The 16,602-nt window shown below is 41.7% G+C and overlaps 1 protein-coding gene across 1 annotated transcript in view; it reads left to right on the top strand.

The window, feature by feature from the left end:
* The first annotated feature begins 333 nt into the window (after positions 1-333).
* The window catches only part of SHISA6 (shisa family member 6), a 386,277-nt gene continuing 370,008 nt past the window's right edge, over positions 334-16,602 (top strand). Inside the window, exons 1-2 of the mRNA XM_058171390.1 lie at positions 334-469; positions 1,009-1,900. Coding sequence (XP_058027373.1) covers positions 1,212-1,900 — 689 coding nt within the window. The 5' untranslated portion in view covers positions 334-469; positions 1,009-1,211. The remainder of the gene's footprint in view (positions 470-1,008; positions 1,901-16,602) is intronic.

The following is a 16,602-nucleotide window of genomic DNA, read 5'->3' as shown; positions in this document are numbered from 1 at the left end:
GGCTCAGATGGAGGCGGTTACGCCGGTCTCTTTCCCGCCTCTGAGCAAGGCTTCTTGTCGCCCTCAGGCGAGACGGGGGAGAGCCCTCAGCGCAGCCGTGCATCCCGAAGAGCGTGGCTCTATGTGGAGGATCGGAGCGGGACGAGGGTCTTTGGGCCTGGCCTGGGCTTAAGTGGCCAAGATCAGGCTCCCACTCACCCACCCACCCACCCACTCCGAAGCCACTGCCTTTCTCCGGCCTCTGGCTGCACGGGTTGCGATTTCTTCGCAGGGGACTGGGACTGGGCGGGCCGAGGGAGGCGGTGGCCACTCCTCTTGAAGCCTCTAGCTGTCCCCGCCCGCTCAACAGCAGCAGCTCCTCTCCAGCCCGGGCGTGCAACAGCGGCGGCGCAGGGAGCTCCGGCCAGTGCGCGGCGACACGGATGCCCAGCGCGGCGCCTCCGCAGTGCTCCCGCTCCGCCCCGGCATGGTAAGTGAAGGAAGGAATGCATGCCGACTTGGGGACAAGGGCATTGGGCGAGAGAGAAATAGAGAGGAGGGGGGAAAAGGGGAGACGGGGGGTACTGCAGTCTTTGCTGGCAGCCAGGTTCTGCTGGAGCGTGGCTACTGTCCGTGGGTGCTCCGTCTCGCCGGGGATTGTAGCGAGGGAATTCCCGCCCCGAATTGGTATCCGAACAGCTTCGTTCGGGTGGTGCTAAGTCCAGACGGCGTAGCAGCCATTTCCCGCCCCCTCTTCTCCCCATGCCCCGATCCAGGTCTGAGTGGGAGGATTCTTTCTTTCTTTTTTTCCTTTCCCCCCCTTTTTTTTGGTCCCTGCCCCAAAGAGACCTTCCGCGCTTCTTCTGGACAGTTCTGCCACTTCCCTCCCTCCTCAATTCGGAATCGTAGTAGGCCCCCTTGGGGGCAACTCCAGCATCCTTGAGCACTGTCCCAGCTTCTTTCTCCCGACTCTTTTTTTTTTTTTTTTGCCTGGGCAGGTAGCCTCTGATGTTTCCTTCTCTCCTGTAGCCCATCACTGGAGGAGCTGGGACTTGGAGAAGAGCCCATCTTTGCCCTGAAGCAGCCGAGTAGTGCCTCTTGTTTCTTATCAGGATGAAGTGAAGTGCCAAATTGCTCCTCTTCAGATCCATGGAGTGGCAGGACCGAGGTTCTTGATTGGACTGGGCTGGGCAGAGCCCCCCACCTCCTCTCTTCTGCTCTTTCAACTCACCATGGGGTGGAGGCATCTCCTCTTGCTTCTACCATTTGCTTTGTATGTCCTGACACTACTTCTGACCACCCAGGCAGCTGGGCCCCCACGGACACCCAAGGGCAACCGGACACAGGGGACAGGAGCCTCCCGGAGACCTTACAAGCCAGCCAAGGAGCAACTGAACCAGTCCTTAACTAGCACGGCCCCTTCTTCTGTGCAAGCTAGTGGTGGAGGAAGCCGTGGACGCAGTCCTGGTGTAGGGCCAGCAAAGGTGCCCTCCGGTAGCAGCAGCAGCAGCAGCAGCAGCAGTGCAGGCAATTCCAGCCCAGCGTATGAGACATGCATGGGTTACTATGATGTGAGTGGGCAGTGGGACAAAGAGTTTGAGTGCAACAATACTCAGCAGGATTTTCGCTATTGTTGTGGCACCTGCTCTTTCCGCTTCTGCTGCAACAAGCGCTCTAAGAAGCTCAATCAGGAAAAGTGCCGAAATCAGGACCCCCGTCCTAGCACAGATCCTATGACCCCTGCCACCAATAATGATGGACCTGGAGATATACCCAATGGGTATGACCCTAATGAGGACAACACAAATGCCACCGTCTACATTTCATGTGGGGCCATTGCCTTTGTTGTCATTGCGGGCATTTTTGCTAAGGTGGCATACGACAAAGCACGACAACCACCACAGGAAATGAACATCCACAGGTGAGAACAGAGTGGACCCCAGTACCTTTTTTCACTTTCCATAACCTGAGCAATGAGTGTGTACTGATGTGAGTGAAATATTCTCACTCCAAATGCTATCATCCTGTGACTTGGGGAGAAATCCCCTGCCTCACAGAAACACCACTGTCTTTCCAGGTTGGCTTATGACAGTACACCCCACTTTACTGTCTTATAAATGGGATGATTGATTTCCTTGTTCCTTCATGCAATCTGTTCTCCTGCGGGAAATGGAAGGTGTTTCTTTTAAGATACTTGAGACATTGTCACCTGGCGTTCTTCATGGATCCTTGTTTCCCTAGAGAAACAAATGTGCAAAACCTCAAACAAGTTGTCTCACCTCCTGGTAACATGGAGATCCTCATTTCGTAACATCTTTTTGTTCAGAATTGGCACGGTAATTCTTCTGTACCAGCCTTGCCCAGCTTAGGATCCTCCAGAAATTTTGGACTAAAACTCCCGTCATCCTTATCCAATATGACATATTGGTTTCAATGATGGGAGATTTTGCCCAATGTATCTAGAAGGTATCAGGTTAGGGACAGCAATTTTACACCACATTTGTTCTATTTCTTCTCTTTTTATTAATAGGAACAATTGAGAAAAGTAGATTTTAATATCTCCCTCTGAAAAAGGTGACATTATTAGCAAGAGACATAATACCAATACTATAATACTAAGTATTATGGTACACATAGCATATTTTTAAATAATCCAATTAAAAATCGTCATTTTTTCATTAATTCATAGAATTGTAGAGTTGAAAGAGACCATAAAGATCATCTAATCCGACTTCCCGCAATGTGCAGGAACATCCTAAAAACCTCTTTGAGAGGGAGCTGTTCAGCCTCTTCTAAACACCACCAAAGATGGAGAATCCACAACTTTCATGGATAGACTATTGTTACAGTGAGATAAATTCTTTTACACACACACACACACACACACACACACACACACACACACACACACACACACACTGTTTTCTAAATAACTTGCTCAAATGTGGATTATGAAGAGTTATAAAGTAAAACCCAGTCATAAAGTTGAATAAAGATTCAGGTTATGGTAAATTTTACTCAACAAATAAATGAGCCGTTTCTTTTGCATTAGGTAGGTTTTATCAGAAACAGCTATCTAAAACCTGCTACAGTTTGAAGAGCACCCTCTAAATAGAAGGTGTAGGTGGCTGAGTTCTGTATTAATAACTAAAATTATTTAATAGCCCAATTATCATAACCATCTAACAAATTTGGAGACCTTAATTCATAAGCTTTGAAAAAATATTGTCCTATGATTTCTTAAAAATTAAGTCTTTTAAATGTTTTAGCTACAAACTTCTTAGTGAGGTCTGAAATTGACAACTTTTAACAAATGTTAATCTTTATTCTATTTCTATTTTCGTACAATCTTGAAATCGGTATTTACTTTTAGGCACTAACATTAATTTATTTTACCCTAACAACAAAGCACAGAATTACATAATACCAAGCAGGCTTAAAATAGGAAAAGAGTTGTTCTCTTTAAACAATATATAAGCCTTTCAAAGCTTTCTTTCCCACAAAGAAATCAGGGAAATATCTCATTCCCCATTGCAATACATCTTTGTATCATTCTTTCTAAAACTGCGAGAATTAGGTTCTGTGTTGTTTTGTAGCTTTCAAAACAGTTCAGACTGCCCTTATTGCTGTTCATCAGACACCTTTTTATATAGCTACAAATCTTACATAGGATTTTCCCATCTTCTGTCTTTTAAAGTTTGTACCTATCGCATCTTCCTGTTAAACACTCAACAGTTCTCCCCCTCCCTCCCAATTGATGAAACTGCACAAAAAAACTCTCTGGGCTATTTTTTGCAAGTTCCATCTATTCCTCCCAAGGTTATAACACTTTCCATATATTTTTAAATCCCTACTTAAGATTCTCTTTCCTCCTCTTCAACTCCTGTTAATTTTGCATCCTCCTCCACTGACCCAACTAAAAGCATGCTTGTACAATTGCATATTCACTTTCACCCCATTCCTGAATTTTGCCTGGAACTTTCACATTTCCTATGGTGCCTGATTTTCTCCTGTGCTGTGTCCTGCTAGTTTTTGTTTACTCTAAGTGCTACAGAAAGTGGATCATTTCTTCCTTGCAGTTCTAAAAGGATTAATCTCTTTTTCTAAGCCAGCTTCTTCTGGAGAGGAGACACTGTCATATTTTGTTTTGTTTTGTTCAGTAGTTAGCACTACTAGGAAGTTCTCCATGTTTCTATTTTAAGCACGTTAAGTTAACATTTGAATGATTGACGTGGTACTTGGTACTTTTTTTTTTGTCTTTAAGTATAATAACAAAAGAAAACTACTCACCTTCTGTGCAAATGTTGCATAGCAGAAATACGTTTTAACTGGGAAAAGTAAGATGCCCTTCATTTTACCTCTGTGAATGACAAGTACTCTAGCATCTGACATGAATTGTTGAGATGGGGCTTTCGAATGTAGGATTTGGGGTGTATGTGTCACTCAAGTGTAAGTAAGCTAATTTGTAGTGAGCAATTTTTTGAAAATATGTAATAGAAGCAATCATGACAGAGAGAAGCAGCTGCCTTTGCATGATTATCTTTCATTTAAATCATCAATTAAATATTGTGTATGCTGAAAGACTTGACACCAGCTTATTAAATGAAAAGCAAGTGTATTTTACCCAGTGCATAGAATAGAGTATCGGCATTCTACTCAGTAAAATCCCAAGCAAGACTACAAAAAAGCCCAAATTTATCACATCTATTTCCCACACCACCCGCTGCCACACAAGCCAATCTGTAAAACTTGAAAATATTCTCTTATTTCATTTTTCTCATTTACTCACTACTATATTATACACAATGAAGGCAACTCATCAGCTGGTATGCACACTGAATCACATTTTTCTGACATCTTAAGCTTTGCATGTGAAGGGTTATGCTAAAACTAAATTTTAATTTGAATGCACTTGGCTCTTAGTCAGTATCTTATAAGTATTGGCATGCATAAATACACACAGAGACACACACATCCCACATACACACACGCACATAGTAATAATATTTAAAACTTCTGTCAGCAATATTATGAAATATTACCGAACACTATGAAATATTACTGCATTAACTTCAGTAAATATTAGGAAGAATTGAGAATATCATCTTATGGGACTCAGACACCTCTTTTTTGTTTCATTAATGCTTTTGCTAAGATCAGCACATCTCAGTAGGTAAATGGCATACTTGATGAATCTGGAAATATATGTGTGCTCTTCTTATCCATATTTTTTTTATAATGCCAGGAGCAGTGGCATTACAAAATCTCTTCATCAAAATCACATGAAGCCTTATCAGCCCTGTCTAAACTCCCTGTCATTTCTATTCTTAGATGTTCTTTTCACTTTTAAAATATGTTTTTAAACGCTGAAATAAATCACTTGTATGGAGATCAAGGATCTAAAGAAATGAATAACAATTATGTTTTGGAAAAAATAGATCTTTGGAAGTGTGGATTTTTAAAATTATTATTACAGTACAGAAGCTGACAAAAGATTATATCGTTCAGAGACATTTAACCAACATTTCATCAACTTTGGTAAATCTATTTAAATACTAAAAGCCATTTACAAGTTACTAAGGGAATGCATGGTATATCACAGGGTGTTCAACTTTTGCCAGCAAAAGAGTTACTCAGACTTGTACAGCATATCAAGGGCTATACTTCAAAAGTACAAGTTCTGATGGCTTTATTGAAGTAGATATGTTAAAATAAGTTGCAAAAATTAAGATTGTAAGGCGGTTTGGATATTGCTAACTGATAACACTTCAAATCCTAAAGAATCTTTTGTCGCTTCAAATCTCCTAAAGCCCACTCTGGGAGCTGCCCAAAGAATGCTCGTAGTTTCCATGAAGTCGTGGGCCCTACTTTTCACATATGAATGTATTTCTTATTTATTTTATAAAGAATGAAATCCTGTTTGGTCAAGATCATATGTTCTTAAGACGGAGAAGATGAGATTTCCATACTTTTTAGATCTTTCAGTTCTGTTCAGATTAGTTATGTCTTGGGGATGATCAAGCTGGGAGGAAAAATTGGAGCTGATGGAAATACATTCTTCTCCAAACATACTGGTCACTTATATTAGGCTAAGCTTAATATCTGGGATCAGGTACTCTTTTTGCAATTATAAGCTGAATTTTCAGAATTGAGGGTATAGTAAATAAGCTGCTTGCCACAAAGGGGAATTAGTGGCTTTGGGTTAAATAATGATTTTAGGTGAGTTGATATTTTCACTGATTTCAGAGGGAATAAAATCAATTCTAAATTATAATGGATATCATGTATATAAAAATATTATAAGGGCATATATAGATAGTATAATGATTCTTATTTAACTCTAGGGGAAACAATGTTAGCTCAGTCTGAAGGATTTTTAAGTAAAGGCCTCTTGTTGTTGGAGACATAACTGTATAGTGATAGGACCAATATTGCTGGCAGTTTTTGTGAGATTTCGTAATTCACAGTTTCTAAGAAAAGTATTATTGTGTGTCATAAAGAAGCAGCATGTTCAACATTGAACAGTATCATTGTCCGCTGACAGTTCTGGGTGACTTTTTGAAATGTTAAGATTAAGAACTGCTGATAGTGGTCTGTACGCACATTTCCTAACATTTCACTTTGTCACTTTTTTACATATAAAACATTAAATGATACAAGTGTTGAGCAATGTATCCGTTGGAGTTTTGAATATATAGAGAAAAGCAGCAAAGTGTTGGAATTAAGAATTAAGGTTTTTAATATTTTTTTTAATGAGGAAATAACACAGAGAAATAAGGTGTAGTAAGTAAATGGTACAACGACATTGTAATTGCTTGAACTGATCTATCACAAAGATAACACAATTTAAATTGCTAATTTTAGTAGCAGAAGCACAATTATGTACCTGACTTATTCATGTGGGTAAAAGTAAATATTTTCATATTGTTTTAACAAATGATGGTACAGTTTTTCTCCAGCGTTTGCTAAATTGTCTCAACTATTTGTTATATGTTTTGAAATATCCTTCAGCTTAGCGCTGAAGGATAAAAATGACACAACGCTTCTCATTTCAATGCCAGCAATTGAACAGTGTTCTGCATCACACATACAGATAGCAAAGTAGCTGAGAGCACACAGGACTGTGTGAAATATTTAGGACTTTGCTTTGAATACTTCATTACTGGTATCTAGGAACATCTGTTTGAGGCAGCCACCTTGCTCAGCCTAGGCTTAAGTATTTGTTATGGTTACTTTGAAAACAACCATAGTATGTTTTATTATATTTATCAAGGTGCATTTTTGAATCTCATCTTGCTTTTTGGATAGGAACAGACTGTTCACCCATGTCTAAACACCTTCTGGACTTCTGACTGTAAGTTTGGATGTCTGTTGTGAGTTGTTTTCTGGATCCTACCATCCTTAAAATGACATGGATCCTAAATATCCTGTTAAAACACAAGGTCCAGAAAAAAAACCCTATGAATTTGTATCACCTTCTCACCACTCACAGGTCTCCCAGCTTTTCTAGCCAGCTTGCACATGTAGATGAAATATAGCCAGTTGCTTTTAACTATTCCATTTCTTTTAGGCTGGGAGCGAAACTCAACTGTAATATCCATGCTTTTCTAGTTTTTTTTTTATTATTTGCATTTATATCCCGCCCTTCTCCGAAGACTCAGGGCGGCTTACACTATGTCAAGCAATAGTCTTCATCCATTTGTATGTTATATACAAAGTCAACTTATTGCCCCCAACAGTCTGGGTCCTCATTTTACCTACCTTATAAAGGATGGAAGGCTGAGTCAACCTTGGGCCTGGTGGGGCTTGAATCTGCAGTAATTGCAAGCAGCTGCTGTTAATAACAGACTGCATTAGTCTGCTGAGCCAATCTAGTTATAGTTTGGAAAGTTATGCACCACCTTTCTCCCATTGTAAAGTATCTGTAGTACTCTTTATCAGTCAAAGCATTGTGGGTGGGGGTGGTAGGGTTTGTTCTACCATCGACTCTCGCACAGAATCCTTGGAATTTGTTCTCTTAAACTTGAACATTCTCATCTTTAATTTGTTCTAGTGCCTAGACTTGGATTCCATCTATGATGCCAATTAAGTCACAGAGAGAATTGTGAAGAGATTCATTGCACTCCTCTTTCTCCCAGCTGAGAGAATTGTCTCTTGCTTTGAGAACCATCCCTATTGTTTAGACTTAAACGTTTTTGTTCTGGTATTCTTTCAGATACTGCATAAGCAGAACAACTTATTTTGCCCCTCTGGCCAGCTTTCAATAGAATTACAGATGTTCATTCGTATTTTTACATAATGATGTGGTGCAAATCTATATAGGAACATGTACAAATCAATCCATGGCAACTACCATATAACAACATTGGTAACTGAATGATGACAACATGAAACCAAATCTGATGAAAAGCAGCCCATGTAGGTAGTCCTTGCTTAACATCTACAGTTAGGACCAGCAACTTCTTGATATGCAACACAGTTTTTAAGTGAAAAAACATGATTGCAATGGGTTTGTAACCTCACTTCTCCTGCAGCCATTAAGCAAATCACCTCACAGTCATTAAGTGAGATATCATGTGACTGTGACTTGTGATTTCACTGCCAGGCTTATCATTGACTCTGTTAGAACCTGGCTATGAACTATGCAAATAATAATCACATAACCATGGGATGCTCTATTGGCTATAAATGCCCACTGGTTGCAAAGTGCCTGAATCTCAATCATGTGGTCATGGGAGACTGCAGAGGACATAAATGTGAGGACTGATTGCAAAGTTACTTTTTCAGCACAGTTGTAGCTTCATTTGTTCTACAACCTCAAGTTGTAATGGTCACTAAATAAGACAATGGTTAAGTGAGGACTACCTGTATATGATAAATTTGGCATTTTGATGCATAAATAATAAATACTGGATTACTGTTGGTACATACTTGTATTTTATCATATTCTTCCATCACTTAACAAATAGGATATGACCCTGATTTCAGGTTTGGTACTGATGTGGAATAAACACATGCTCATAGAGTTTTCATACTTCAAGTGTTTTCCTGAAATGTGTCAGCTTTATTTCTTGCGGTCTTCCAAGTCAGTACCTAGTTTATTTCCTTATTCTTCTGTTACAATGGAATTCCTGTTGTAACTCTCACTTGTACTAGCTTCTGTTTTGAAATTTCTCTCAGATCCAAATCTTCTGTCCCCATAAGCTCAGTCTGTTTCAGTTTACATTAGTTTGCATCTGCTCTAAGGTAAATTACAGATCATTTTATAATAGATGTGCGCTGATATCCCTCATTACACTCCTCTTGCACTGTCAGGAATTTTGCTGGATGTCTTACATCTCACATTATTTCCAGTTGACATTCAGATATGAATCTATAGGAGTTCCACCATCCCAGATTCATTTACGTTTGATTTACCTATCAACTTTGTGGTCTTCTTGCACCATTTGTAAGGGCACACTTGCAAACTTACTGGGCATTAGTAATCATACTCCATGGTTGCTGAGGAATGTAATACTCGGTAGATTTGTTTAATGCTGCTACTTGCCTGTACCTGTTTACTCTATCTAAACCAGTGACAGGTAGTCAACATATCGTCATCATCTTTAGCCACCATCTATCCACTACTGCATGGGTGTCAAACTCACGGCATCACATTGCCATCACGTGACGTTTCACGACATTTTCCACCTTAGCAGAGCTGGGGTAGACGTGGCCTAGGCGTGACACATCCAGCTCGCGGGCTGCCAGTTTGACACCCTGCACTACAGGATGAAGGCCTCTTCTGCATGTTTCCAATCAATACAGTCCTAGGCTTTCTTTTACTAATTGGGCTTGCAATACTTGCTGATGTCTTATTTTGCAATACTTGCCGATATCTTATTTTATCCATCTTATTTTAAGTCTCTTTTGGTAGACACTTTTCATCAAGTGGGAACCATTCTATGCCTGCCTTGGTCCGCCTGCCATCAGTTCTTGCTATGTGACCAACCCATTTCCATTTCAATTCTTCTACTCTCTTGATGATATTGTATACTTTCGTTTGTTCTCTAGTCCATGTGCAGGGCTTTCTATCTTGTCATTCTTCAACATTAGGTCTGCTGACTAGAGCTGATGGAATTGGAATTCAGCAATATTTAGGGGCCCACATATTGTTCATTCTGGCTTTAGTTATTTAGATAATATACGTCATGTCTGAGTTATTATTTCACATTTGGGTACTAGCTGCAGGTAATTAGTGGGTGTTGGTCAGTTTCTGTGGCCAATTGGACATGAAATGCTCTGGTCATCTATATTTATTTTTTTGGGTGGGGGGTTGTAAGCAAGAGGAATGTGATTCCAGTTTTCTACATATGTACTGCCCACAGTCATTACACTGCTGAGATGATTTTAAATGCCAGCTGTGTTTTCATTTCTGTCACTAGAATGTAATGTATAATGCTGTTGTACACTTTGGAATTTGAGTTGTCTTCCATTTAAACAACAATATTTTAATCTATATTCATCCCTCACCAGCCTTAGTTTCTGAGTCTTTGAACTTGCTTTTCTACAAAAAGATTTTATAAATGCTTTACTTACACACACACACACACACACACACACACACACACACACACACGCAAAAAAACATAATGGTACCTCGCTTAATGGGAATTGTTCCATTTTCACTAAATATGTGTGGCAATTTGATTCTCTCATTAATGTTCGCTCCCCCCCCGCCATTTTTCACCTTTATATAATATGCAGAGGATAATATGTAGGAGTAAGCAGAAGCCACCTGATCCACTTCAAGGAGCCTGAACCAGAGCTACAGAAATAACCTGATCTGCTCTAGCTTTGTGTGTGGGTAGTTCAATCCAACTTTATAACCAGATTTGAAGGATGATTCCAAAAAATAGATCAGTCCTCCCACAAGAATACATGGGAAAATCCCAAATGGCTGTTAACAATTTTGCTTTTCAACAAAAAGAATTAGATTTGCAAACAAGCTAATGTTCTAGTGGTTAATTTAGTGAGCTAGCTCCTTTAAAATTCATTGGATTTTTTTTTAAGCCTATAGTTATTTTGAGATAGAATGTGCCAACATTTGCAGCTACAGAATCTCTTTCTGGTGGATATACCACTGCCAAATTTTAGATAAATATAAGAAAGTTTTGGGCAAAGGATAAGAGGGTGGTGAAGAATGATGCTGCCTTTTCCTGAATGTGGAAGGAGCTGATTGTTAAGAGGTGCAGAGAAAATGTAACCTCTAACACCCCCCCCCACCCAATAAATTAGTTGCTAGGCCCAGTTTGCTAGCTAATGCAGCTCAGAAACTTTTTAACAAACTGTTGGGATATTTATTTATTATTTATTTATTTATTTATTAAATTTTTATACCGCCCTTCTCCCGAAGGACTCAGGGCGGTGTACAGCCAAAGATAAAACACAATACATATACAATTAAAACCAACAATTAAAACCTAGCAAATTACAAAAGGCTGATAATTAAAAGTTTAAATTTAAAATTATAAAAAATTTTAAAAACCCAATAAAAAACCCCAATTTAAGATTAAAACTATTAAAACCATTATGCCAGTCCCGCTTGAATAAATAAATATGTTTTTAGCTCACGACGGAAGGTCCGAAGATCAGGCACTTGACGTAGGCCAGGGGGAAGTTCATTCCAGAGCGTCGATGCTCCAACAGAGAAGGCCCTACTCCTGGGGGCCGCCAGCCGACACTGTTTGGCGGACGGCACCCTGAGGAGACCTTCTCTGTGAGAGCGTACGGGTCGGTGGGAGGCATAGGGTAACAGCAGGCGGTCTCGTAAGTACCCGGGTCCTAAGCCATGGAGCGCTTTGAAGGTGGTAACCAAAATCTTGAAGCGCACCCGAAAGACCACAGGAAGCCAGTGCAGACTACGCAGCAGTGATGTTACATGGGAGCCGCGAGCGGCTCCCGTTACTACTCGCGCAGCCGCATTCTGGACTAACTGTAGCCTCCGGGTGCACCTCAAGGGCAGCCCCATGTAGAGAGCATTGCAGTAATCCAACCGAGACGTGACCAGAGCATGAGTGACTGTGCATAAGGCATCCCGGTCAAGGAAGGGACGCAACTGGCGAACCAAGCGAACTTGGTAGAAAGCCCTCCTGGAGACGGCCGCCAGATGTTCATCAAAGGACAGCCGTCCATCCAGGAGGACACCCAAGTTGCGAACCACCTCCTTTGGGGCCACTAACTCGCCCCCAACAGTCAGCTGCGGCTGCAGCTGACTGTACCGGGGTGCCGGCATCCACAGCCACTCCGTCTTGGAGGGATTGAGCCTGAGTCTGTTTCTCCCCATCCAGACCCGTACGGCTTCCAGGCACCGGGACAGCACTTCGACCGCTTCGTTGGGGTGGTCCGGGGTGGAAAAGTACAGCTGAGTATCATCAGCGTACAGATGATAACTCACCCCGAAACCACTGATGACCTCGCCCAGCGGCTTCATATAGATGTTGAACAGGGTAGGCGAGAGAATCGACCCCTGAGGCACCCCACAAATGAGGCGCCTCGCGGACGACCTCTGCCCCCCTGTCAACACCGTCTGCGACCGGTCAGAGAGATAGGAGGAGAACCACCGATAAACGGTGCCTCCCACTCCCAATCCCTCCAACCGGCGCAGCAGGATACCATGGTCAATGGTATCAAAAGTCACTGAAAGATCTAATAGGACCAGGGCAGAGGAACAACCCCTATCCCTGGCCCTCCAGAGGTCATCCACCAACGCGACCAAAGCTGTCTCCGTGCTATAACCGGGTCGGAAGCCGGACTGGAACGGGTCTAGATAGACAGCTTCATCCAGGTGCCGGGGAAGCTGCCATGCAACCACACTCTCTACAACCTTCGCCACAAAGTGAAGGTTGGAGACTGGACGGTAATTCCCCAAAATAGCTGGGTCCAGGGAAGGCTTCTTAAGGAGAGGTCTCACCACTGCCTCTTTCAAGGCGGCGGGGAAAACCCCTTCCACCAAAGAGGCATTTATAATCCCCTGGAGCCAGCCTCGTGTCACTTCCTGAGCAGCCAGCACTAGCCAGGAAGGACACGGGTCCAGTAAACATGTAGTTGCATGCAACCTCCCCAGCAACCTGTCCACGTCCTCGAGAGCCACAGAATCAAACTCATCCCAAATAACCTCAACAAGACGTGTCTCAGTCATCTCGGTCAGAACATCACAATCTTGGTCCAAGCTATCCCGAAGCTGAACGATTTTATCGTATAGATAACCGTTAAACTCCTCAGCTCGTCCCTGTAAAGGGTCATCCCATCCCTCCTGATGAAGGAGGGAATGGGTCACCCGAAACAGGGCGGCCGGGCGGTTATCTGCCGATGCAATGAGGGTGGAAACGTAAGAACGTTTCGCCTCCCTCAATGCCACTAGGTAGGTCTTAGTAAAAGGATACAATGTTCTTTGAAACAAAAACACGATCACTGGGGCAATCAAGGGTGGTCCATCTGTGATCTAATTACAAGTGTCATTCCTGATTTAGGAGAAGATGTGTCTATAATTGTATCTACTACTCTTTCTCTCATCCCTCCATATCATGGAGTTTTATACAAGCAACAAAGCTTAGTTGATTGGTTTTAGCACAGCTGCTGCATCCATGCAATTTGCGAGGTGCTCACATTTTTCAAATTATGTTTCATGGAACCCTGTTGGCTGGATCAGGGCAGGCTGAATACAAGAACGTTTGTTCTAAATTATTTCAGCCTGCCTTGGAACTTGAACTTCTGCCTTGTCTAATGTTCACCTCCTGGAATGATATCTGAAAATGTACATAATCAATCAATCAGTCAGTCAATCCACCTGCCTGTTCTATTAACAGATGGTAAAAGAAAAAAATGGATTTATCCATCAGTAATATTTGCAGAATAATTTAATGTTGCACTGCCCTTTTCCTTGTACCTTGTGTGTCTCACCTACCAAAAATTTAGCTAACAATTTGAAACCTCAAAAATGCTAGGGAATATACAAAATTTAGAAATTGTATATATGGGTTAGTTTTACATGCTGTCTGTTTTCACAGTCTTCATAAAATCTCAACAAAACTGAGGCTGGCTGTTGTTAACTTCGAAAGACTTGTTGAACATTGCAGGTCAAATTATGTTGCCTTATTTCTCCATACCTTCTATACGTTATTTATCTCAAATTTGGTATACTATCAATTCCATATCTGTTTTCCCCAAAATAAGACATCCCCTGATAATAAGCCCAATTGGGTTTTTGAGCGCATGGCAATAAGGCCAAGCATTTATTTCAGGGTACAAAAAAATATAAGACAGGGTCTTATTTTTGGGGAAACACGGCAGAAATCATACAGTTTACTTACATCCAGAACATACAACCCAGAGGTGGGTTTCAGCAGGTTCTGACCAGTTCTGGAAAACCGATAGCAGAAATTTTGAGTAGTTCGGAGAACTAGTAAATACCACCTCTGACTGGCCCCACCCCCTCTATTCTCTGCCTCCCAAGTCCCAGCTGATTGGGAGGAAATGGGAATTTTGCAGTATCCTTCCCCTGGAGTGGGGTGGGAATGGAGATTTTACAGTATCCTTCCCCTGCCATGCCCACCAAGCCATACCCACAGAACCGGTAGTAAAAATTTTTGAAACCCACCACTGATACAATCCTCTATCAAAAGTTATAAACAGACTCAGCCTTTTCATCTCATCCCAACAACATGGTAAATTCAGCTCTTTTCAGAATAGGTCTGTTTTGAACATTTCTCTGTGAACCTTCTATCTGACTGATGGCACGATCATTACAAGAATAGTGCTGCTATATACTATATTTTATATAATTCATTCTTGGATGTATACATTACAGTGTCAGAAATTAAGGCACTTCTCCTAAGAAAAGCCGTAGTTGCTAGCTGAAATAAGAGCTTTTTTAATTCCATTTTTATTAAGGTTATAAATAAGTCAGAGTGGTGAACATATCTAATACTCCTTTCTCTTCCTATTTTCTCCACCACAACAACCCAGTGAGGTGGGTTGAGTGACTGGCCCAAATTCACCCAGCTGGTTTTTCATGTCTAAGGCAGGTCTAGAAATCATAGTCTACTACAACAGGGCTCTCCAACCTTGGCAACTTTAAGCCTGGAGGACTTGAAGTCCCAGAATTCCCCAGCCAGCTTTGCTGGCTGGGGAATTCTGGGACTTCAAGTCCTCCAGGCTTAAAGTTGCCAAGGTCGGAGACCCCTGTACTACGACACAGCTTCTATTCCTACAGTAGGATTATAGGTAGTCCTCGGCTCACAACTGTAATAGAGCCCTAGATTTCCATTATAAGTGATAACTGTTGTAACTCAAGGGACCCTGTGACTGGATCTGATTTTGCAACTTTTTTTTTGGTGGTGATTGTTAAACACATACAGCAGTTACAGGTAGTCCTCGACTTACAACAGTTCACGTAGTGACCATTCAGAGTTAGAACGGCACTGCAGAAAGTGGGTTATCACCATTCTATACACTTACGACTGTTTCAGCATGTCCATGGCCTTGTGATTTACATTCTGATGCTTGACAACTGACTTACATTTAACACAGTTGCAGGGTCCCGGGTCATGTGATCCCTTTTTGCAAGCTTCTGACCAGCAAGGTCAATGGGGAAACCGGATTCACTTAACAACCATGTTACTAACTTAACAACCGCAGTGATTCACTTAACAAAAGTGGCAAGAAAAGTCATAAGATGGGACAAAAATCTGACTTAACAAATTTCTGACTTAGCAACATAAATTTTGGGCTCAGTTGTGGTCGTAAGTTGAGGACTACCTGTATTAAGTGAATATCTAAGTTAATGTATAATGTGGGTGTTTTTTACTGGAAACGGGTCAAGACATTGTAAATCAGGGGTCTCCAACCTTGGCAACATTAAGACTTGTGGGCTTCAACTCCCAGAGTTCCTCAGCTAGCAAAGCAAAGCTGTTGCAAATCATGATCACGTGACTGCAGAATGCTGCAACTGGCCTGAAAGGTGAGCTGGTTGCCAAGAGCTCAAAATGTGGTCACGTGTGGGGTGTCTATGCAGCCTTTGGAACTCTGGAACTGGCTTGTAAGCAGCTTTAGAGTGGGGTCTGTCATAACTTCGAACAGTCGCTAACTGACTAGCGGTTAAGCGAGGACTACCTATATTCCTCACTATTCAGATGAACAGGTTTCTTTTTCCTAAGAATTGGGAAATCTTAGATATGAAACATTTCTGAAGGTCCCATCAGACATCTCCTGAAAGTAAAGTTGGAAGGCAATTGATGAGATTGGCATCTCTCGGAGAGAAGCAGTTCCTAATTTACTTGAAGTTCCAGGCGCTATTAGGCTTGCTTATCTTCTTTCTTTGGTTCTTTACAATTGCACTTCCCATATGCTTGATTGTTGTGTTATGATCCATAGGCACAAGACATTGGACCTTTCAGCCCAGCCCTTTGACATTTCTGAACCATCGACATGTATGTGCGTCGATCCACAGCCATTAGGAGGATATACTGTAACACAGAAAGAATCACAGACACTCATATGTAAATCTTTTACTTTATGAGAATGCTAGAACAAACAATCTATATATGGATCTTGTCATGTCAGGCTGTGGCTCCCCTTATCAAT

Source organism: Ahaetulla prasina, chromosome 2 (genome assembly GCF_028640845.1).
Source record: "Ahaetulla prasina isolate Xishuangbanna chromosome 2, ASM2864084v1, whole genome shotgun sequence".
Taxonomy (NCBI): Eukaryota; Metazoa; Chordata; class Lepidosauria; order Squamata; family Colubridae; genus Ahaetulla; species Ahaetulla prasina.
Note: the sequence above shows the minus strand (reverse complement) of the source record. Positions and strands in the feature narration are given on the sequence as shown.